This window comes from Leuciscus leuciscus (assembly GCF_965113295.1).
Source record: "Leuciscus leuciscus genome assembly, chromosome: 7".
Lineage (NCBI taxonomy): Eukaryota > Metazoa > Chordata > Actinopteri > Cypriniformes > Leuciscidae > Leuciscus > Leuciscus leuciscus.
Genome location: NC_138731.1, coordinates 44,430,293 through 44,454,543, shown reverse-complemented (window position 1 = coordinate 44,454,543; position 24,251 = coordinate 44,430,293). Strand labels below are relative to the sequence as shown.

The window sequence follows — 24,251 nt, the reverse complement described above, 5'->3', positions numbered from 1 at the left end:
AGGCGGCTTCGGGTTGAGCCAAAATGGATTCCAGTTACATCTCTACAGCACTCAGGGCGAGTCCGTACTTGGAACGTACCACTTTGCTGGGACAAGGGGGTTTGAGAATGTTCTGAGCATTAGATGTATTATTTAACGAAGTCGACAATGCGTTTTAGCTTTCGTTTGGGTTAAAATGTTATACATGTAAATGAAAGTGCTCGCTAACATATTTGGCACGTGAAGTCGTTATACTCTGTCGCCTAAAATTCAGACAAAACCCTCTCAAAAACTGCGAAATGGTAGCGCAGATGTTCCCAGTGGTGTGTCAGCTGGAATTATTTGGACGAGGCGGGTCACAGCAACTTTTGACTCTCACCCGAAAGAGAACCGACATTTCACCAAATATTTGCAATTTTCCTGCGCGCAAATGGCATCCCCTGATGTGGTTCGACAGATGGTACGTTTGAGATCAACATATTCCAGGTTCTGACTCTTTTCTTGTTTCTATGACTGTGTGAAGTTTGGGACAAGTGGGAGTGAGTTGGCGTGAGCGCGCTTGGGAGTGTCTGGACCTGAGCTCAACTATTTCACTCACTGGCGCGCGCGCGCTCCTCTTTTATACAAACAAGATGAATACAAACATCCGATTAATCGATTCGAATATAGTTATCTGATTTATCAATTTGAATACATGTATCTGATTTATGAATCTGAATGAGGAACCTAAATATATGTATCAATAATCATTCAAAATACAAACATGCAAATAATCGATTCGAATATAGTTATCAGATTTATCTATTAATACGTGTATCTTATGTATGAATCTGAATGTGAAATCTAGCCTAAATCCAGTACTAGTCAAAAGTTTGTAAAATTACTATTTTTAAATGTGAATTTTGAAAATAGTCTCTTATGCTCATCAAGGCTGCATTTATTTGATCAAAAATACAGAAAAACAGTAATATTGAGAAATATTATTCATTTTAAATAATGGTTTTCTAATTTATTTCCTAATGCAAAGCTGAATTTTCAGCATCATTACTCCAGTCTTCAGTGTCACATGATCCTTTAGAAATCATTATAAAATGCTGATTTAATACTCAGTTATTATCAATGGTGGAAACAGTTGATAATATTTCAGTTGATGTTTTTTGTTTATTATTATAATTATTTTTAGAAGTATGCTAGACTAGTCTGTGAAGTTAAACCTGTTAGGAATATTTGATGTTCTGTTAAAGCAATTAGGGATGCACGATATATTGGCCACCGTAACACCATCTGCTGATAGCCTAGGCATATATGTTAATTTTTAATGTTATGGTTATCGGCCCGATAAGAAAATTTGGCTGATATATTAAAGCCGATAAATAATGGATTATTACCTTCAGCTGAGACACTTCAGATGCGCACTGTTCAACATGATGGGTTTGAATTGCTTGAAATATGATTGGATCACACAATTATAATAAGAACATCATTATAATTGTCTGCATGATGAGATTTTTGTTTTTGTAATCAGGCTCTCACAAATTATATAAAAATTTGGATTTAGATTTAGCGTCCAATATTATCGGCTTTCAAATATGAAGAAATTATCGGTATCATCAGCCAATATTTTTATATCGGTGCATCCCTAAAATCAATTATTGCTATACATCTATAGTTATATAGAATATTCAGCAGAACTAGAAGTCTGAGACCACATTGAGAATCTTTTAAAATTGAAAGATGTGAAACTGTTAAGTATGAGTTATGACATCTATTAAGTATGAGTTATGACATCTATGAACTGGAGTCAATCGGATAGAGACATGTTTGAGAGGCTGAAAAGCAGCTTGTAGCTCTCGCTAGGTTTCCAAAACTGCATTTAGCAGCGGTCAGTGTCACAGCGAGGTTTCCTCGGTCATGTTCTCACTCACTCGTCTCTTCCAGGACAAGAACGCCCGTCCACTGGCTCTATCAGGACATGTTGGGTTTGACAGTCTGCCAGATCAGCTGGTGAACAAGTCCACGAGTCAGGGATTCTGCTTCAACATCCTCTGCATTGGTAAGAAACGTGACAGGAAAGTACTAGAGATGTACATTATGGTAGTTTGAACTGACTGACAGAAGCGGCTGCCAAAAATGAACTGAAAAGGTAGACATTATTTTTATGGTTGCTTGTTTCTGGCTCGGAATATTCAGGCACTTTTTATCTCACAATTCTGGCTTTTTTTCCCAGGATTGCAAGTTTATATCTTATATTATAATAATTGTGGGATATAAACTTTTTTTCTTGCATTTGAGAGTTTATACTCCACAATTCTTTTTATCTCACAATTCTGTCTGTCAATTCAAAAAAGTCATCTGACTTTTTTCATGCAAAGACTTGTAAGACAAAATCAGGGTTGCGATCACAATTCTGAGGAAAAAAGAATTGAGTTTATATCACAATATATCACAATTCTGAGGAAATGGTCAGAATTTTGGGAAATAAATTCGCAGTTGTGAGAAAAAAGTCAGATTTGTGGGATATAAACTCAGAATTGCGAGAAAAAAGTTAGAATTGTGGGATATAAATTCGCAATTGTGAGGAAAAAAGTCAGAATTGTGGGATATAAACTCACAATTGCGTGAAAGTCATAATTGTTGGAAATAAACTCACAATTGCGAGGAAAAAAGTCAGAATTGTGTGAAAATAGTCAGAATCGTGGGATATAAACTTGCAATTGAAAGAAAACATGCAAAAAAAATAAATAAAAAAAAATATATATATATATATATATTTTTTTTTTTACAAGCAAATTGGCCAATTCCGATACTGGTTAACGATTTAAATTTTTTTTTTTAAGTAAATGTGTTCTATTACAGGCTTTTGACAAACAAATCTGTAGCCATTTGAAATTAGAGGCAACCACTGAATTCACGATCCAAACAAAGATGCTACACACATGTAACTTGAGCAGTTGTTTTTTATTTAAATTAGATTGTATAATTTTGAGATGTAAAGCAATAACAGAATGGTCTGCTTTCTTATGGAACAGCAGCTATAGGCTATAGCATTTTTACCGCTGTACACAAAGGCCTGGGTTAACGTCCTTTTTTACAGATTTCATAATATTTCCACTCAAATGACATTTTTGGAAATGACTGCAAGTCCGGAATAAAGATCGGCCAAAATAAAATAAAAAATTGGCCGGCTCTAATTGTGGGTTTTTTTCTGAGGAAAAAAGTCAGAATTGTGGGATATAAACTCAGAATTTCGAGAAAAAAAATCAGAATTGTGGGATATAAACTCAGAATTGTGAGAAAAAAGTCAGAATTGTGGGATATAAAGTCATATATTATATCGTAAATCTTTCTTTTTCACAGGCGAAACTGGGATTGGCAAATCAACATTGATGGACACGCTTTTCAACACCAATTTTGAGAATTTCGAGTCTTCTCATTTTGAACCGAAGGTGAAGTTGCGAGCGCAGACGTACGATCTTCAGGAGAGTAATGTTCGTCTGAAGCTCACTGTGGTTAATACCGTCGGCTTTGGCGATCAGATGAACAAGCAGGAGAGGTCAGTCCTGTTAATAACATTAAGTATGTGAACATGCACTTTAGAGCTGCACGATTATGGATAAATTAATAATCATGATTTTTATTTTATTTTTCAAATTGAGATCATGTTTCTAATCAGACAACTAAACAAAATAGCATGTAATTTACTAGATGTTCTTACAAAATGTTAATTGCTGCAGTCTGTTTAATAAAATATTTAATTATTCTGAATTAATTAATTTAAAAAAAAACCTGTTTGAGTGAATGATTCAGTGACTCACTCATAAAGACCTTGTTTCATTACTGGATGAATCAGCATTTTTGAAGGAATCTCTTGAATGAAATGACTCACATTTTTTAAGTCATGTGTCGCCACCTACTGGTGTAACGATGTAATTGAAACAATCGTTATTTGAAGCAAGAAGTTACTTCCAAAAGTTGATTTACTCTATTACGATCACTACCGTAGACATCAGTGTTTATATCCGAACTATAAACTTTTATCGCGTACTTCTGTGATTATATGAATTATTGTAAGACATAATGATACAGTGTGGTTGAAAAGACTGTTTGTGAAGCTGTTTCATATCTATACATGACAACGGCTCTCTCTGGCTCAGTTCAATTTCTATCAAACTAAAACAATAATTTTGACCGTTTAAAATATCTATCTATAAAATATCTGTTTAAACTATTCTGGTTTTTTTTTTTTTTTTACTGAAATTGCCAGACCTGAATAATGCAATTGTTCCTTAAGTTAATTCAGCAAGATATTGCATCAGTCCGTATGCATTATTTAAGTCAAATTTATACACAATGTTTCAAAGCAGCTTTAATGCTTATAATATCTTAATTTCCTCATGCCTTATAGTCGCATTTAGTAGTTTAAAGCTGGGCGGTATTAGTTTATATTTTGCAATAATATAATTAATAAAGCAGTTGAAATGCTCCTGTTTTACACACACAATATATAAAGTATATATATATATATATACACACACACACACACACACACACACACACACACACACACACACGATTCACCTTTCTTTTTTCCCTCTAGTATTGTACATTTAATAAAAAGATAAAGCAGTTGAAATATAAAGTATATATCGCTTTAAGTATATATTGCTATAATACAGTATATATCACTTTATGTCACTGTACTGGATGTATGCGGATAAAACTGTTGCTCGACTGCACAAAAACCCACAGTATTTTGATTATAGCATTATGTAAATGACCTTACTGGCTCAACCAATGGTATTAGTTTGTGGGAGGGACCAGTTCTTCCTGTTTAACATGACCAATGGAAGACGGGTAGAGTATTTTGAACTGTGCAATTGTGTTTGGATGCACTTTTTTATTTGATAGTGATGCACTATTGTTGTATTACATTATTTACATTCATTCACTTTTAATGAAAAATCATATTTTAGAAGAAAAAAAAACATTTGTGCATGTATTGAAGTTCTGCCTCTCTTCCAGTTACCAGCACATAGTGGATTACATTGACACACAGTTTGAGTCGTACTTACAAGAGGAGCTGAAGATCAAGCGCTCTCTTCATAACTACCACGACTCCCGGATCCACGCCTGCCTGTATTTCATCGCTCCCTCTGGACACTCGCTCAAATCCTTAGATCTGGTCACCATGAAGAAGCTGGACAGTAAGGTTAGACCGTCATGTTTTACACTAATGTGTTTGAAACTAACAGCCAACATTCGTTAAAGGGGTGGTTGATTATGAATTCACTTTTCTAGCTTTAGTTAGTGTGTAATGTTGCTGTTTGATCATAAACAACATCTGCAAAGTTACAACACTCAAAGTTCAAAGCAAAGGGAGATATTTGCTTTTAAAGAAATCGCTTTTTAAGGACTACAACAAACGGCTGGTAGAGACTACACCACATTCCTCCCGGGTTAGTGACATCACCAACCCTAACATTTACATAAACTCCACCCCCGGGAATGCGGTTTATAGATTATCATGACTGATAAATGGCTACATAAAATCATCAACTAACCATTCCGAAATGTTGTCTACATGTTGTCACTTCTTCTTGAGTCTCTCCATCTTTGTCTAACTCCGGTTTGAACATAAAAGGCTAAAAGTTGTAGACATTTTCAGGACACAAGCTCTTGTTGCTCCGCCTCCTGTGCCGGGAGCAGCAGCTCATTTGCATTTAAAGGGACAGACACAAAACGGTGTGTTTTCGACCTCAAAAAGTGACAACTTTAACATGATATATAAAAATATCTGTGGGATATTTTGAGCTAAAACTTCACACACACACTCTGGGGACATCAGAGACTTATTTTACATCTTGTGAAAAGGGCATTATACCACCCCTTAAAACGTAAATCAATTTATTTCAGCATGATTCTTTAACCCTCCTGTTGTGCTTGGATCCGTTTGACCCACATTCGATTTTCAAACTGACTGAAACACTGTTTAAACTATTTATTTATTTAAATGTTTGTGTATATTTCTCATTCAGGTTCATGTGTGCTGCATGCAAATTTTTGACACAGTTCGACAATATTTCATGATACATAATATAATATAACAATGCAGTCTGATTAAACCCACAAACCATTTCATATGAACGAAGACCTTTGGCAATCCTTGTGTTCTTTATAACAGTGTTTTTCTATATTCTTTGGCAAAATGTAATTAAAACGTAAACGGCACACGATTATCTTAATTGCGATTAGATCGAATACCCATGATTAGGCGATTAATCATTAATCACGACAGGCCTGTTTGTTTTGTCTTTTGTCGTTGGTTTCCATGCAATTTGCCAGAATTCAACACTTTGAAAAAACAGAAAACCTTTATTGTAGCTTGTCAATCACTAAAATATTAAATGCATCAGAACTTATTAAACTTAAAGGGGTGGTATAATGCCCTATTCACAAAATGTAAAATAAGTCTTTGATGTCCCCAGAGTGTGTATGTGGAGTTTTAGCTCTAAATACCCCTCAGATATTTTTAAAGCATGTTAAAATTGTCACTTTTTGAGGGTGAGCAAAAACGCACGTTTTTGTTTCTGTCCCTTTAAATGCAAATGAGCTGCTGCTCCCGGCACAGGGGGCGGAGCTTCAACACACACATGCACTGGAAATTTCAAAAACTTTTAGCCTTTTATGTTCAAAGCAGAATCAGACAATGATGGAGAGACTCAAGAAGAAGTGACAACATGTAGAATACAACATTTCTGAATGGTTAGTTGATGAATTTATGTAGCTGATGTGTAGTTATCGTCTAGTCATTGATTAGCATATTCTGTCATGATAATCAATAAATCGTGTTCAGGGGGCGGGATTTATGTAAATTCTAGGGTTAGTGATGTCACTAACCCGGGAGGAATGTGGTGTAGTCTCTACCAGCCGTTTGTTGTAGTCCTTAAAAAGCGATTTCTTTAAAAGAAAATATCTCTGTTTGCTTTGAACTTTGAGCGTTGTAACTTTGCAGATGTTGTTTATGCTCAAACAGCAACATTACACACTAACTAAAGTTAGAAAAGGCAAATCATAATCAACCACCCCTTTAAGTTTACTTTTTGTTGCTGGTTTCTTGAAGAAATGTGAAAAACCATTTTACCGTCATAAGGGTTTGAGAACCAGACAAAAAGGTAGGCCTAGAATTAGCACAAAATAGCAATTAATACTATTACACAAAGTATAAATAATGTTAGATATTATTTATACCTGTAGTTATTTGCATCCCAATGTGCAAATAGTCACTACAAGTGGTCATGTTTGTGCAGCTAATTTTGAACATAAAAAATATGTGGGTCAAATTGACCTCTAACACAATAGAAATAGATGTTTTAGTGTTCTTCATAGTGCCATTTTTAGCCAAATTGCATGGATTCCATTTCCGTTTTTGCAAATTTGACCTAGTTTTTTAACACAAAAGGAGGGTTAATTGACGTGAAAAGTCGTGCATTCTGGGTTGTTGTTGTAAATGAATCTTGTAAATACCAGACGGTTCAGACATGACCTGAAGGCTCGAGTAGATAAGATTATTCCTGCTCTGACCTTCTGTGGCTGAAGAAAGCGGTCAGGACTGATTTATCTGCTTAATGTCTGGACGAGATGGTCTGAGATTGAGTGAACCTGCTGGAAAACTTATTTTTAAAATCCTCTAATTCAGTGTGATGAAGAGAACAGATTCAGTCACTTCAAAAAAATACATGTTAGATTAAACCGGGAAGGGTCAAAGCACTTACATATTGCTAGTTTCACTGCTTCTATTGTTCTCATTTGAAGTCGATGTGGATAAAAGCGTCTGCTAAATGAATAACTGTAAATGCAATATAATAATAACAGTAATTAAGGTTGGGCTTCGTTTGAATAGAGACCATCTTTGTTCTCTGTAAGCAGAAGGAATGTCTGAAATGTTCGTTCTGAAACCGAACCTGTGGTTTCTCTGTGTTTAGTTCTCGTGTTTGAGTTCTCAGTCTGTTCTCGCTCTGCTTCTGTTTCTCAGGTCAACATCATTCCCGTCATCGCTAAAGCCGACACCATCTCCAAGAGCGAGTTACACAAGTTCAAGATCAAGATCATGAGCGAGCTGGTCAGCAACGGCGTGCAGATCTACCAGTTCCCGATTGACGATGAAACTGTGGCGAAGATCAACACAGCGATGAATGTGAGTTTTGAAGATCACATTAAAATAAATATATATTTAAGAAATATTTGCATGTATATTAGGGCTGGGATGATACACCTTTCTCCCGATTCGATACTATCACGATACTTGGGTGCCGATTCAATATTGTTGTGTTTTTTATTTATTTATTTATTATTTTTTTTTATGTAAGAATTGCGATTAGATATTGGGATTTTTTTATAATTTTTTTTACAAGACCATCAGGAAAAGTTAAATCAATACATTTATACAGACTGTACATGATGTTTAAGATGGGTAACTAAATCCAGAAGAACTGCGGGAACATCTCCAAGATGCTTGAAGAAACCTTCCTGCAGAGCTACAGGACTGGGAAGAGCACTGGCACTCGTGTTAAAATGCTGTAAAGTGAGAATGCTTTCAAAAATAAAATCACAAATGTAATTTATTTATGATTTAACTTCTATTAACTAATTCAAATAAATATATGGTGTAACGACCCTTTGCGTTTAAAACGGCTTTTGTCCAGGTACACTTGCGCATAGTTTTTCAGGGAGCTTTACAGGAAGGTTTCGATGATGGTGAGATCAGATCATACCGGCTGTTGTCAGACTCCTTGTGCATACACAAATCTCACTGGATTATTACAATTAATGGCAAAAAGAATGTTTGGAAATGTATAAATAACTGAAAAATATATAAATAACTGGGGGGGGGGGCAGAATTAACATGTCTAAGACTTTTGCACAGTACTGTAGATGATGACGACAGGACGCAAGTGTGTCATGTAAAGTTCTTTAGTACGCTCGCATAATTGCAATGTGAAACCAAACCAAAACTTACCGAATGTATAAAATGTATCAAAACATGAACTTTGGTTTGGACCTTCAGGTGTGAAAACACCCTTAGATGTAAAAGATCAAAGCAAATTTGATTTCTCATGTCATGACCCCTTTAAGTAGACCAGATACACAGAATCCTGTTTGTGTCGAGACTCAGGGCCCTATTTTAACGATCTGAAACGCAAGTATCAAACGCGAAATGCAAGTAACTTTGTGGGCGGGTCTCGGGCGCTGTTGCTATTATACCGGCGGGATAAATGCCTCTTGCACCCGACGCAAATCTAAAATGGGTTGGTCTGAAGTAGCTTCATCACTCATAGGTGTAGTTTGGGCATAACGTGAAATAAACCAATCAGAGCGACATCTCACATTCCCTTTAAGAGCAGGAGCGCTTTGCCTGGAGACCAACACTCGCATCAGGGCCGTAAAAGAGAGAGAAGTGACATTGGGGATGGAGAAACACACCCAAATTAGCTTCGGTTAAACAGGCGTATAATAATTTGGGTAAATGTGTAAGCTAGATTTATGTCTTATTTTTTCACATCTTCATGGACACAATGATTTCCCTCGTGTGTTAATATTTTTCCTTGTAATTATGTATGGTTTGCAAAAATGAAAACTGCTGCTTCTGTGTGTAGATGAGAGAAGCAAAGTGTATGCCGTTGTGCACACGCTACATTATGGCCAAGCATGCGCCCTTAAAATAGCATCTGAACGCGCCACTGAAAATGCACCACTGACTTTAGACTAGGTTTTTCCTGGTCAGTGGCGGAATTGTTTTCTGAAACTGCAAAATAGCACCAGGGAACGTTTGCGCCAGAACACGCCTCCTCTTTTCGCTGAACCGCCCCCGGGAGCGCAAGTTCATTCCCTAATTTACCGACGTGTGTCTGTGGAGGAAAAAGTCCGCTGTGTGTCGGGTGCAAAATAGGAATGAAACATGCGTCGCTGTACAAAGTCAATTGCGCTGGGTGCAAGATAGGGCCCTTAATGTCTATGGAGGAGAATTTATGCCACTTACAAAGCAAAAACAAACAATCTCTTGTGATCCATGAATGCATCTCTGACTTACTGTACACGATCTCACTGCGTCTGTCATGGGAAAGCAACATGTGCTGTCGTGAATAATTAAGAGAAGTGTCTTCTCATAGGAAAAGGACACGCTGTCTCATGAATAATTGAGGATTAAGATTTTAAACCACTTTGTCCTGCAGTTAAAATTAGTAGATGCTTCTCTGGTGTGCAGAGACTGACAGGAAGTGTAGTTTGAGTGTTTCATGGCCCTTTAAAACTGAAGGATAGTATATGTTGTAAGTGTCCTTGTTCTGAGTTTGTCAATGTTTTGTTTGCTCTTCCAGGGTCATCTCCCGTTTGCTGTTGTTGGCAGTACGGAGGAGGTGAACATCGGGAACAAAATGGTCAAGGCGAGGCAGTATCCCTGGGGAGTCGTGCAGGGTGAGGCTTTGATTACGAAACGCCAGCGATTGACAGACCGGTCGATGAGTGCGCTCACAATCAGAGAAAGGGATATCCTGGAATGATGTGTGTTATCGTACTTCTGAGGGGCATATTTGGCGTGTGTGTGTGTGTGTGCGACACCCTCTGGTGTTCAGATGGATATATATATGTGTGTGTGTGTGTGAGTGAGAGATGCCCTCTGGTGTTCAGATGGATATGGTGTGTGTGTGTGTGTGTGTGTGTGTGTGTGTGTGTGTGTGTGTGTGTGTGTGTGTGTGTGTGTGTGTGTGTGCGTGTGCGACAGCCTCTGGTGTTCAGATTGGTGTGTGTGTGTGTGAGATGCCCTCTGGTGTTCAGATGGATATGTGTGTGTGTGTGTGTGTGTGTGATGCCCTCTGGTGTTAAAGATGGATATGGTGTGTGTGTGCGCGTGCGTGTGTGTGTGTGCGACACCCTCAGGTGTTCAGACGGATATGGTGTGTGTGTGTGCGACACCCTCAGGTGTTCAGATTGGTGTGTGTGTGTGTGTGTGTGTGTGTGTGTGTGTGAGATGCCCTCTGGTGTTCAGATGGATGTGTGTGTGTGTGTGTGTGTGTGTGTGTGTGTGTGTGTGTGTGTGTGTGTGTGTGTGTGTGTGTGTGTGTGTGTGTGTGTGTGTGTGTGTGTGTGTGTGATGCCCTCTGGTGTTAAAGATGGATATTGTATGTTTGTGTGTGTGCAACACCCTTTGGTGTTCAGATGTATATGGTGTGTGTGTGTGTGTGTGTGTGTGTATGTATGTGTATGTGCGCGCGTGTGTGAGATGCCCTCTGGTGTTCAGATGGATGTGTGTGTGTGTGAGAGAGAGATGCTCTCTGGTGTTCAGATGGATGTGTGTGTGTGTGTGTGTGTGTGTGTGTGTGTGTGTGTGTGTGTGTGTGTGTGTGTGTGTGTTGCTCTCTGGTGTTCAGATGGATATGTGGTGTGTGTGTGTGTGTCCTTTGCCAAATCGTGTGAGGTGTCATTGTGATTAATTGTGCAGCCCTAATCTGTAATGATCTTATAGACAGAAAGAGAGCGTCTGAGTGACACGTCAATATTGATAATAAACCGTTGTGAATCTCAGTCAACGGGGACGGGCTGGAATTAATATTCCCTTAATCATGATATCAGTGTTTTATTTCTTATTTTGAGACGCTGCAGGATAAGATGACCTCATGCTCTCGTAACCGTCTGCGCGTTTGTCTTCCAGTGGAGAACGAGAACCACTGCGACTTCGTGAAGCTGCGCGAGATGTTGATCTGCGTGAACATGGAGGATCTGCGGGAACAGACACACACGCGCCACTACGAGCTTTACAGACGCTGCAAGCTGGAGGAGATGGGCTTCAAAGACACCGACCCAGAGTGCAAACCTGTCAGGTGAGCTGTTCGTCATCCAGCGTTACAACCACTGCTTACTAGGCAAGGCAAGGCAAGGCATTAGCAAAATTCGAATTATATTCGAATTATGAAGGCAATATTTAATGTTAGAGGAAAAAGGGTACTGTATTGTCTCCTATGCCCACAAGAGGGCGCACGCGAGTGCAATAAGCAAATATAAACCAATTCAAGCATTGCATCTTTTATTGAAATGAAATGACATTTTTAAAGTGCATTACCTTTTGAAACAATTGTTCTTAAATAAAATGTAATTTCTTTAAAGGGACGGTTCGGAGTAACATCAACCTAGGGTCCTTTGCACCATGACCTCGAGCCAAACACCCCCCAGAAGCCTTTATTCCCTTGGTCGAACATTATTAAAGTTAGAGCTTATTTAGAGACATCAGCCGGATGGTTTAGTGCAGCGCTAATGGATCCAAGGCTGTATCTGGTAAATTACCCCACTAATAATGCCCAGAATGGCACCAAACTTCTACAGTAGCACAAATAGGTTCTGGACTCATAAAACGAGGCATTGGAAAGTTTGTAAGTACATCAGGAGTTTATTTAAATAACACTTGCCTGACTGCTAATGCTACCGCTAACCCGGACGTCGACGTCACTTCAGTGGTTTGGGAAAAGCATGTAAAAGTCCTGCAGAAAGCGATCATAAGGATGGAGTGTAACGACGAATTGTTATTTTTTCCGAAGTGTTGACAACTTAGTGTTAACTAATAATTGTTATAAACTGGTACTACCAACAAAATATTAGTGCATTCCTGGAACTGGGCGTCGTTACACTCCATCCTTATGATCGCTTTCTGCAGGACTTTTACGTGCTTTTCTCAAACCACTGAAGTGGCGTCGACGTCCGGGTTAGCGGTAGCATTAGCCATCAGGCAAGTGTTATTTAAATAAACTCCTGATGTACTTACAAACTTTCCAATGCCTCGTTTTATGAGTACAGAACCTATTTGTACTACTGTAGAAGTCTGGTGCCATTCTGGGCATTATTAGTGCAGTAATTTACCAGATACAGCCTTGGATCCATTAGCGCCTGCACTAAACCATCCGGCTGATGTCTCTAAATAAGCTCTAACTTTAATAATGTTCGACCAAGGGAATAAAGGCTTCTGGGGGGTGTTTGGCTCGAGGTCATGGTGCAAAGGACCCTAGGTTGATGTTACTCCGAACCGTCCCTTTAAAATGCATGCAAGAAAAATTAGGTTACAATAGTGCATAAAACTGTGTTCGTGCATCAGTAAACCTGTCAGGTGAGCTAGTCGTCATCCAGCATATAACACCGTTTGCTAACTAGTCTTCATTATGTCAGATGTTTTTAATGTAGTCTTAAGGCCCGTTGACACCAAGAATGATAACTATAAAGTTGACTATAACGATAACTATATAAACATCCACACCAGTGAACGATATCATTCTGTTTATTATAAGTTGCAGTTTGGTTGCCTGTCGCTTTAAAGCAGAATGGATTCTGATTGGCTGTCAATGTTTTATCGTTCATCAGCTGGAAAAAAATAGTTCTGAATCTGATTCCAATGATATTGTTCCTCTGTGCTGTTATTGTTATAGTTGTGATGCGAACTCTGATATTCTTTTATATATTTAGAATGAACTATATCTTCATTGTTATCGTTCAAATTACTCACGGTTCGGTTCGTATCGCGGTTTTAGGCTCGCGGTTTCGGCTCATGTTCAGGGAAAAAAGGCCTAATGTCAAATACAAAGAAAAGAAAATAAGAACAAGTAATCAAACTACAAGCAATAGCACAAATAAATACAATAGAGCAAAGATACAAATAAAAATAAACAGTGCTTTTCATGTGGGTCTAACATTAGTTTCAGTTTTGAAAACGATACCGTTATCGAGACGATAACTAAAAAAAAAAAGTTTGTGAAAATGGTGACATCATGTGTTGACATCATCATGTGTTCAGTCTAGAGGCGCAATAGTGTTCCTTTACATTGCAAGTGACATCGCCATCTACTGGCCTGGCAGAAGAATGCAGCGTTTTAATCGTTTTCGTCTGTACGTGAAATTTCAAAAACGCAAACTTTTCACTTTTTAGTGCATTATTGTCTTGTAAACATACCGTCAGTCATGCAATAAAGGGTTTTGTCAAACAAACAGTTTTCATTAACGAAATTAACACCTCCACTACCTCGAGTACTTCAACAGACAGAGAAACTAAGATGCCGCTGTTGCGTAACCACTACTAAGGCGGTTTTGGAGAAGGGAGCATGGGAACTGTTTGCTTAACCTCGTTCACAAGGACATTCCACGCATTTCTTCTCGGCTTTTCAAAACAGAAGCCAGAAAATCACCCTGAACTCTCACACACACTCCTCGACCAGATTCTCTACTAATGGCCCTGTTGGTTTTCTTAGCGAGACCCTCATTGATCTGAAGGACACAACGAGAGAGTTTTTAAAGTTTGAGAAAACAACAGGGTTCCTGCTGGTCCTTTAAAAAGTCTAAAATTCAGTTTGGTCAAATTTACAGCCATAACATTTCTTAAATGGCATAACAAAAGTCTTAATGATCGTTTTAAGTTGTCTTAAATTTGGGGACAGAAAAACTATAGAAAAATTATAGATATTTATAAGTGTATCCAAGTCTTAAATTCAGGTTTATCAGATTTAAAGCCATTAAAAGTCTTAAAAGGCATAATAAAAGTCTTAAATATCTTAAATGGCATAATAAAAGTCTTACAAATCCCTTTAAGAGATCTTTAAATTGAATTTCTTTAGATGAATCACTTATTCCTCATTTGTAAGTCACTTTGGATAAAAGCTGCTAATTGAATAAATGTAAATGCGAAAGGTGGTGATTTATCAAAATAAATGTAAACGCTGCATGTTTTAAGTCAAAACGCTGAGTTGCACTTTCTACAGGCTCAGATATTATTCAATCAATAAATACTGCGCATTAATGCCAAGTAAATGAGCAGCTAAAAGTATTAAGCATAGATATTTCAAAATATGAGTCCTTGTGTATTTTAAGCTTGTTTATAATTAAAAAAAAATCAGCACAATATTCTTTGTATTGCCTTTAATTAAACTGAACTGAGCTGAATAATGACACTTGTCTTTTTTAGAGCCGCTTTACAGCATAAATTGAATTTGTCTCATATTTGATGAATTTTGCATTCTTACTTTGAAACAATTTCTATTGTATAAAGTGCTATAGAAATAAAGCTGACTTGACACTATCCTATCAGCAAATTCCAGTATCGACCGACCTCTAATTCAAATGCATTGATATATTAGTACATAAAGAGTCTGAGATGCATGACTTATCTAGAGATTGTACGAGTTTGTTCTGGATGGACAGACGGTATTAATTTCATTCTTGCACGTCTCAAAAACTTAAGTTGAGAGGAGCTGATTGACAACAACACAGTATAATGTTTCTCTGATGCGACTGAATGAACACGGGTGTATCTGTAACTGCTGATTCTTATTTTATTACAGCTTTATGTGATTAACAACAGCAGATCATTGAGATGCATTTGAATTGTGTTGGTTCACTGAAATCTCATCAGATCGTGAGGTGTAATGGCACTGCTGCTGATAATCTGTGAATGAAGCTCTTTGTATTGAAGTTGTCTTCCCACATCAGTCTTCAGCAGACGTACGAGGCGAAGCGGCAGGAGTTTCTGGGCGAGTTGCAGAGACGAGAGGAAGAAATGCGACAGACGTTCGTCCAGAGAGTGAAAGAGAAGGAGGCCGAGCTGAAAGACGCGGAGAGAGAGGTACGACATTCACGCATTCAGGGTTATTATTGTTAAAGTCCCCCTGTGGTGAAAATCCAGCGTTTAATGTTGTTTATATGTCTATGTGGTGTTTTTAATATGCTTTAATATTTAAGACATACCATTATCGCTTTTAATCGATTCTCATTTTTACGAACCGATAGGGCTGCTCGATTATGGAAAAAATTTTGGTCAGTATTGAAAGCACGATTATGTAACACGATTATTTCACATGACTTTGGGAACGTGTTGCATTTATTAAAAAGACACCTTTCAACAATTCTTATTTTTTTTAAATTATTTATTGTACTTTTTGAACTATTAAAATAAATAATATAACAGATAATACTTCAATAAGTATTTTAATAATTCCCGCAGGTCTGCCACTTATAATGCGGAAAATACCCCCGCAATCATTGATTGACTTTAGCAAGTAGATTGTATGAGTCGCCTAAATTAATCCACACAGATTTTAAAATCAAATCTATAATTTTAAAACTTTCTCCAAGACGCAATTTCACAAACGGCGTGAGTGTTCAGCGGCGCCGCGTCTTCTCTCTCTCCGTCTCTCAACATGGGTTGGACAATGCAAGCGTCGAAACACATGACGGAATTGTCACGTGCACAATCGGTCCAGCATTGCATCGTAACTAAAGTTGATCATTTTCACTTCTTTTTAAGTCTTATCAGTTTAAACATTCAAGCTGAGAGAGTTTACGGCTTCGGGAGGGGCGGATGTGCTCGTGTCATTCAGAACACAAGACAAATTAAGAGTGTTCTTGCAAAACAGAAAATGGCAAAATAATAATTTTTACTGGATTGTACTATTTTGGTGATCGTTGGGAGCCAAAATCGAAATCGAAATTCAATTAATTGCACAGCCCTACGAACCGATATCGATTATTAAATCCCCAGAATCGATTAGTCATCCTGTTTTCAGTTGATGAATGAATGTAACATGTAGCGCTGCATCCCATCCAATACATCGCAATAATCTTTGTGCTTTGTTACTATTGATATGAAACAAAGTCTCAGATTTCAAATTACGTCCATTTTCTTACGAAATTCCGTTTTGTGGCTGTGGCGTGAGATCGCTCTGGCTCATCTCAAGAGAAGCACATGATCTCTTCCGCCTTAACACCAGTTACAGCGCAAAATAAACATGAATGAGCATCTGAAAGTGTGTTAAAAGATAGAGTACAACTTATCGAAATCCGTATCATGTGACATGGAATCGCTCAATCAGGGTTTCAACCGTGGAAAGACGTTAGTAAAACGGCTTGTAAACAATGTCATGTAACGTCACATTTACCTCAGAAAAACCATATCCAGTGACCATACACTCGTTAGTCAGCCAGAAAAATTTACTCTAAAGGAGCATTTTGCTAAATATATGCACCATATTACATATTCATTATAATGTTTAATGTTCTTCAATATTTAATGCATGTTTGAATAAATCTAGCAAGTTTTTATGACAGCCACCATTTAAATGGTTATATTTCATATAACTTTATTATTATAAAAGTGTAATTTAAGTGTTTGTATACAAATCAGTTAATTTTTACCTTTAATATTATAGTCTGTTAATGAAGCCTATAGGCTACCACTGACTCCCATAGTTTACAGCATTAGTTAAGAGATTTGAAATTTGCCATGTATTGTACCTGATATCCAAAATAATCAATATTAAATCGAAATCGAATCGAATTGTGAAATTTGTGTCAATACTCAGCCCTACAAACCATGTGTAAGTTCATAAGTCGACAGCATTGCTGAGTATTTTCTCCTTAAAACTGCAGTGAACCAAAGACAGTCTCAAACACACGCTTTGAAATCACTGGTGTTTCTGACGTCACAAACTACCTTGTAACCAATCAGATCAACGTGTGATCATCAACGAAACACTTTCATTGCAGGGCATCCCTATACGCCAACCTATAATGAGAACCGTTTATAAATCTGTTTTCAACAAAGAGAAGCGTTACAGTCTCCCTGCGGTTTTCTGGCAGAATAGAAGTGTTTCCTCCCAGCTCTGAGTTCACCATAACATGTCTAACATGGCCTTTACCGGTTACCCGTTGGTTCAGCCGCTAACGCTGTGGTCTACAGTTGCAGGGTAAGTTTGAGCAGCTGAAGCGCCTGCATGCGGATGAGAAGAGCAAGCTGGAGGAGAAGCGCAGGAGTCTGGAGGAGGAGATGAGCGCCTTCAGTAAACGCAGAGCCGCCACCGAGCTCCTGCAGGCCCAGGCCTTCAACGCCAGCACCAACAACAAGAAGGACAAGGACCGCAAGAAGTGAGTATGAACCAGAGCGCGTTCAGTACAGTTACAGAAGCAGGTTTGATGATCCACCTTATAACAGGGTCCGTACGAGGTGCGAACCTAAAAATGAAAGTTCTGTCAGTAATTACTCTCCCTCATGTCGTTCCAACCCCGTAAGACTTTCGTTCATCTTCAGACACAAATTAAGATATTTTTGATTAAATCTGAGAGCTGTCTCACTCCTCCATAAGCTTCTCTGTAATCGAGATCTGCCATCCCAGAAAGTTAGTAAAGACATCGTTAAAATAGTCCAAGTGACTCCAGTGGCTCAACCTTAAGTTTATCAAGAGACGAGAATACTTTTTGTGCGCAAAAAAAACTAAAATAATGACTTTATTCAACTCTTCAATTTCTTCTGTTTTCTTCACATAGTGTAACAGCGCAGCGCTTCTGGGTTGTACGTCAGAACGGAGGCTCACTATTGGCCGACGCTGGTCATGTGTGTGATGCTGGCCAATAGTGAGCCTCCGTTCTGACGTACAACCCAGAAGCGCTGCACTGTTACACCGTGTCCTAACTACACGCGACGCGATAAAAGGTATCTTCTCCATGTTAATCAGAGTGTGTGTCCTAACCAGCCACGACGACTCTATTTTAGAAACGGTTTCTATTTTTCTGCGGCGTTGCGCTGGAACAACAAACACAAAGTGTGGCGATGATAATCTCAGGTGCTGTTTATGTGCTTTATTTAATGTTAAAAGCGTGTAATGTGACTTTGAATATCATTTAGTGCTCCAGCTTTGTAGCTGTAAAAGCAACAGTGGATAATTCACCTCAGATATTGAATTAAACAAATGGAAACAAGAACGTTCAAACTGTGAACAAACAAGTGTATTATTTGACAAAGATTGTTTTAGTAACTCAGTAGCCTCTGTATTTTTTAAATGGTGTAATATTTGTGAATTTGATTATGTAACTTATTGATTTTCTTGCGAGATGCCGTCAAGATTACTCACTGGTGCCGCGAGACTCCGCCCACATGCTGTTCTGATTGGCTGTGATTTTTGATTGACGTTGTGGCATCTCACAGTCGCGTCTAGTGTGGACAGACACACTGCCTGTCGCTGGAATCTTATCGCGTCGCGTGTCACTCTGAGGCGTGAACTCACTTCAAGAAAATGAAGAGTTGAATAAAGTCGTTTTTTTTGTTATTTTTGTGCACAAAAAGTATTCTCGTCGCTTGATAAACTTAAGGTTGAGCCACTGCAGTCACTTGGACTATTTTAACACTGTCTTCACTAACTTTTCTGGGATGGCAGATCTCGATTACAGAGAAGCCTATGGAGGAGTGAGACAGCTCGCAGATTTCATCAGAAATATCTTAATATGTGTCTGAAGATGAACGAAAGTCTTACGGGGTTGGAACAACATGAGAGTAATTACTGACAGAATTGTATTTTTTGGGTGAACTAACCCTTTAAAGTGATTGAATTGAATTTAAGTCCTGAAAAACCCTAGAAAACAGCCATTTTTATGAAGAAGTACTTGAATTATTATAAGAAAAGTGCTTGAATTATTGAAATTTGTTTTTAATTTTATTGATAAAACAATGTTTTCATACAAAATGAACGCTGCAGTCCATGTGATATAAATATAGAGGCATTTTGCTCATAAATATCCAAGTATATGATACAGCTTTTATTCTTCAAGTCAATCATATATTCATGGGAGAAAAAAAGTTTGAATGAGAAAAGGGATAAAATCATAGTATCCTTTCAATGGTTAAAGTTACCGGAGTCATTGCATGTGCTGCACTTTATTTGTACCATTTTGTTTTATTCGTTTATTTTTATTTATCCATTTACCTTTTTTAGAATTAAAAAGATAATAAAACAAGCAGTGACAGGAGCAGGTTTGTAGGGCTGTCAAATAAAAATGTGAATTTTGAATATTCATTGAATTAAAAAAAAAAAACGTGCACAATCAAATGCACAAAACGTGCATTCAAATTTCTGGTGTCAAGAGGCGCGCGAGACATGATGACATAACTGACGCGGTTTGTTTTTGTTAGCTTATCCAGTATACAGCATGTATAGTCTATAGTATATCATGCAACGACATACTTGACCAAACCTGCACATCGGTCAGAGCTGAGCGTGTGTCTTCATCAGCGCTCACTGAAGATCAAGCTGAGCGTCTGGTGTCTTTGATGAACAGTATGTAGATGTAGAGAGTAGAAGTGTTTCTGAATGACAGCCATTTAGTGTTCATGGAGTTAATTACGCGTCTGTTCAAGTGTGTTTTCTCAGGGTTACTGATGCACATACACAGTTTTATGCACAATTGTAACCTAATTTTCCTTGCATGCACTTTAAAGAAATTATATTTTATTTAAGAACAATTGTTTCAAAAGTTAATGCACTTTAAAAAGTCAATGTCAATAAAAGATGCAATGTTTGATTTGGATTATATTTGCTTATTGCGCCCTCTTGTGGGCATAGGAGACAATACAGTACCTTTATCCTCTAACATTAAGTATTGCCTTTAGAATTCGAGTATAATTAGAATTTTGCTAATATTTAAGAAAGAATTAGGCTTTTCAGCCATTTTGACAGCCCTACAGGTTTGATGTTTTAATGTTCTGAACTACCAATCAGCCTTGAGCCTCAGACTCGACTTCAGCCTAACTACATTTAACTGTGACTCGTGCTTTATTGTTGTTATAAATTTGGATTGTTCTGGGGGAAATTATCCTCCCGAAAACAGTAAAATAAGCAGACATGTTAAACAAATGTAGAAGGAAATCAGATGAACAGTGAAAAAGCAGGGAATGTAATTTATTATAAATGAGTAGTTAATGTTAGATATTTAGATATGATAATAAACGGGTGAATAAAAGTACACTAAATAATAATAATAATTAAACCCCTCGGTTGTGATTTAAAATCAATTTGGCATATATTTGCAATTTTCTGCCTTTTAAAAAAAAATAGCCCTACATATTTTAAAACTAATATTTTTATTTGCTTATCAATTAATCAACCAATCAACATACAGTATTTTTTTGTCATGTTTATCAGAGTTGCTAAGGAATTATTAATCTGTGTTGACTGTAAAAATCCTGATTTTGATGAATCCTACTTGATATTTAAACAGACATTTAGGGCTGGGTCTCGAGTTCAATACTTTTTAGGTACCGACTGAATTGCATCGATACCATCGAGTATCAGAAAGGGTCTACAGGGCAACCCGTCAAAATAAAAGTTTGGTTTAACTTAAAGAAACCACGATAGAAATACATTACTCCTGTACAGACACTGTCAAATGAAATTCCAAGACTTTCAAGGACTTTTCAAGCACTACTTTTTGGACTAAAATCAGAGATCCTACTTATCAAACATTATCTTGATTATCTTTCAAATTCTAAAAAAGATCAATAAAAATATACTAATAAAACAAAATGGTACAAATAAAGTGCAGCACATGCAATGACTGTGGTAACTTTAACCATTGAAAGGATACTATAAAGATATCGCTTTCCTTATTATTATTATTATTATTTCTCATGAATATATGATTGACTTGAAGAATGAAAGCTGCATCATATATTTGGATATTTATATGAGCAATATCACACTCATAGCCATGCAAAATGGCTCTATATCTATATCAGGTGGGCTGCAGTGTTAATTTTGCGTGAAAAGATTGTTTTATCAATAAAATTAAACAGTCATTTCACATTTATTGTCTTTCAATAATTCAAGCACATAAATATAGCTGTTTTCAAGGGTTTTCCGGGACTTAAAAGTAAAAAAAAAATCTAATTCAAGTGCTTCAAGCACTTTAAGTACCTTGTACGAACCCTGGTATAATGTACATCTTAATGTAATACTACTAATAATAATAATACAATTACTATTAAAACAAATTTTCTTCCATGTTATAATTTTAACAGTAAACCTCTGTTGTGTAGCACTTGTTTGCAAACAATTAAAGGGCTTGTTTAATTTTCATTTGAATAAAATATAATGTTTTATGCCTTTATTTGATTACCAGAAAAAATTTAAAACACAACACAGAATAAAAAAATAAAAATAAAAAATAAATCATCATAGGGCCCTATTATTGTATGCAAATTAATAAATCAAGTTATTTTTATGAATTCGATTAATTAGATATGTTTTTGATTTAAACCATTAAAATGGAATATAGACAAAATAAAACTGAAAGCACAGAACTGGGTAAAAATAAAATGAAATTTGAAAGAAAGAAAAAACATTAAGAATGTAATTATTATTATTTATTTTTTTACAAATTAAACTGTTAATAAATTGCTGTTAAATTGAACAAGTTTCATGATTTCAATTAATTACACATACTTTTTGGTTAATTAAATATAATTTAACCATCTAGAACAATTAACCCTTTAGAACCTGAAGCTAAAATAGGTGTTTTTGACATATTTTGATTTTTTTTGACTGTACAATTCTAAAACAATGTACTATCTTCATGTGCAAGGTGTCATCTTTTTTAGAAAATGATTAGCTTTCAACAAATTACAGTTATTGACCATTATTGTGTGTGGTGAGTTTGTAAATAGAAACTTTAAAAAAAAATTTTTTTTAAATAATGAACGAAAGAAACTAACACTTTAAAGTTGAAAAATGAACTATAATACATATATACAAGTCTTTTTTAGTGACATTGGGTTGCACAGTTTTCATTTAGGACACTTTTTTTCATACACGCACACATACACATGCACACATTCATAGGCACGTTCATAGGCACACACACATACACATGCACACACACTACATGCTTAGATACGTGAAAGAGTAACGGCCATCCGCCCAATCCCCTCTTCTGCTGTCTAACACTTCTTTCGCCATGTATTTGTTCGTTTCTTTTATTATTTTAAATTTTAAAAAAATAATAACGGAATCCAGAAAAAAATTTACGGAAAAAACGGAATTAACTCACATTTAAATTAAGTATCTTGTAAAGTGTGCTTCTCCTTAAGGTCGGCTGCATTAACAGTTCAGCGTTCCTGTTTTCCCCCTCTTCACATTAGTGTTACAGCCTCTGCTAGAACATTATCAGTTCATAAAATTGGTATCGGAAAAAGTATCGTATCGGTATCGGATTACATCTGCATCTGCTGTAACGTAGTGAACGTGTTCTTGCTCTAAATCATGTGTGTTTCCTCGTCATGTTTGTGGAATCTCTGGAATGCTCAGATAATTACATTCTCCTGTTGTTCCTCCTTCAGCTCTGGATTCATGTGAAGACTCATCATGAACGGCATGTTTACGCACATCAGTGTTTCACCATTTGATAAATGTACATTGATTCCAGTTGTTAGTGATGTAGCAGACGGAGACACCGACACACCAGCATATCGTAATGACGGTACTGTATCACGGATATCATCACAACTTCACTTTTTGTGCCTACAAAAATGGAAATAATTTCTTATGAGCACAATGTAGATGTTTATAACAGAAAATGCTCTTTAATCTACTATTTTTTACCGGTAAGCATTTACTGGACTTGTGTTTTTATGGTTGAGGAGGGCTAAAAACATTAATCAGAAATACTATAGTAAATTTACCACAAGTGTTTACTGTATTGCATTTATTTTCCACTTTTATACTCGTATGTTACATGTATTTAAACAGTGTTATTTTTGGGTGATGTTTTAACCAAATAAACTTGTATTTTTCGGCAAATTCTTGTGTTTTGTGACAAAAGTTCTGGCTTCAGTACAAGTTCAGTTCACAATCTACATCAACACAGACAATCATATTGACTCATGCCTGCTTATTTAACCCTCTGGTGCTCTTCGGTTATTTTTGACGAAAAATGTAAGATTTTTTATTTTATTTCACCGGAATGGTACAAAACTTGGTAAAGGTTTTGGCACTTGCTATGTGAACACAAAAAAATTATGGATGTGATTCGTTAAATGGTCCTGAGAAGAATAGTAACACTCGCGGTCAAAAATGAGCGCATTGGAAATGAATGGGAAGCGAATTTCGTCTAGTGGAAGCGTTTGGTACTGCGCCCAAACAAACTCTAGTGGAAGCGTTTGGTACTGCGCCCAAACAAACTCTAGTGGAAGCGTTTGGTACTGCGCCCAAACAAACTCTAGTGGAAGCGTTTGGTACTGCGCCCAAACAAACTCTAGTGGAAGCGTTTGGTACTGCGCCCAAACAAACTCATACTGAAAGTTCATTTTTTGAGGTTGATATCACGTGTGGTGAAGTTTATTCTCAAGATTGTATTTTGAGTTTTTTTGTCGAATTAACACGTTTTTTCTCGAAACACAACGACTTTATTCTCAATGTAACGAGTTTATT

At 36.9% G+C, this 24,251-nt stretch overlaps 1 protein-coding gene and 1 long non-coding RNA gene across 2 annotated transcripts in view; both read left to right on the top strand.

Annotated features, from left to right (window-relative positions):
• LOC309502440 overlaps window positions 1–24,251 on the top strand; it is a 113,571-nt gene that overhangs the window by 48,026 nt on the left and 41,294 nt on the right. The gene's annotated exons all lie outside the window — the stretch shown is intronic.
• Window positions 283–23,621, top strand: septin10 (septin 10). Its single transcript, XM_082174757.1, has 10 exons — window positions 283–439; window positions 1,918–2,032; window positions 3,337–3,532; window positions 5,002–5,188; window positions 8,012–8,173; window positions 10,353–10,449; window positions 11,684–11,852; window positions 15,493–15,625; window positions 17,738–17,922; window positions 23,162–23,621. The coding sequence occupies exons 1-10, from the start codon at window positions 410–412 to the stop codon at window positions 23,175–23,177; spliced, it is 1,290 nt and encodes a 429-aa protein (XP_082030883.1). The 5' UTR covers window positions 283–409; the 3' UTR covers window positions 23,178–23,621.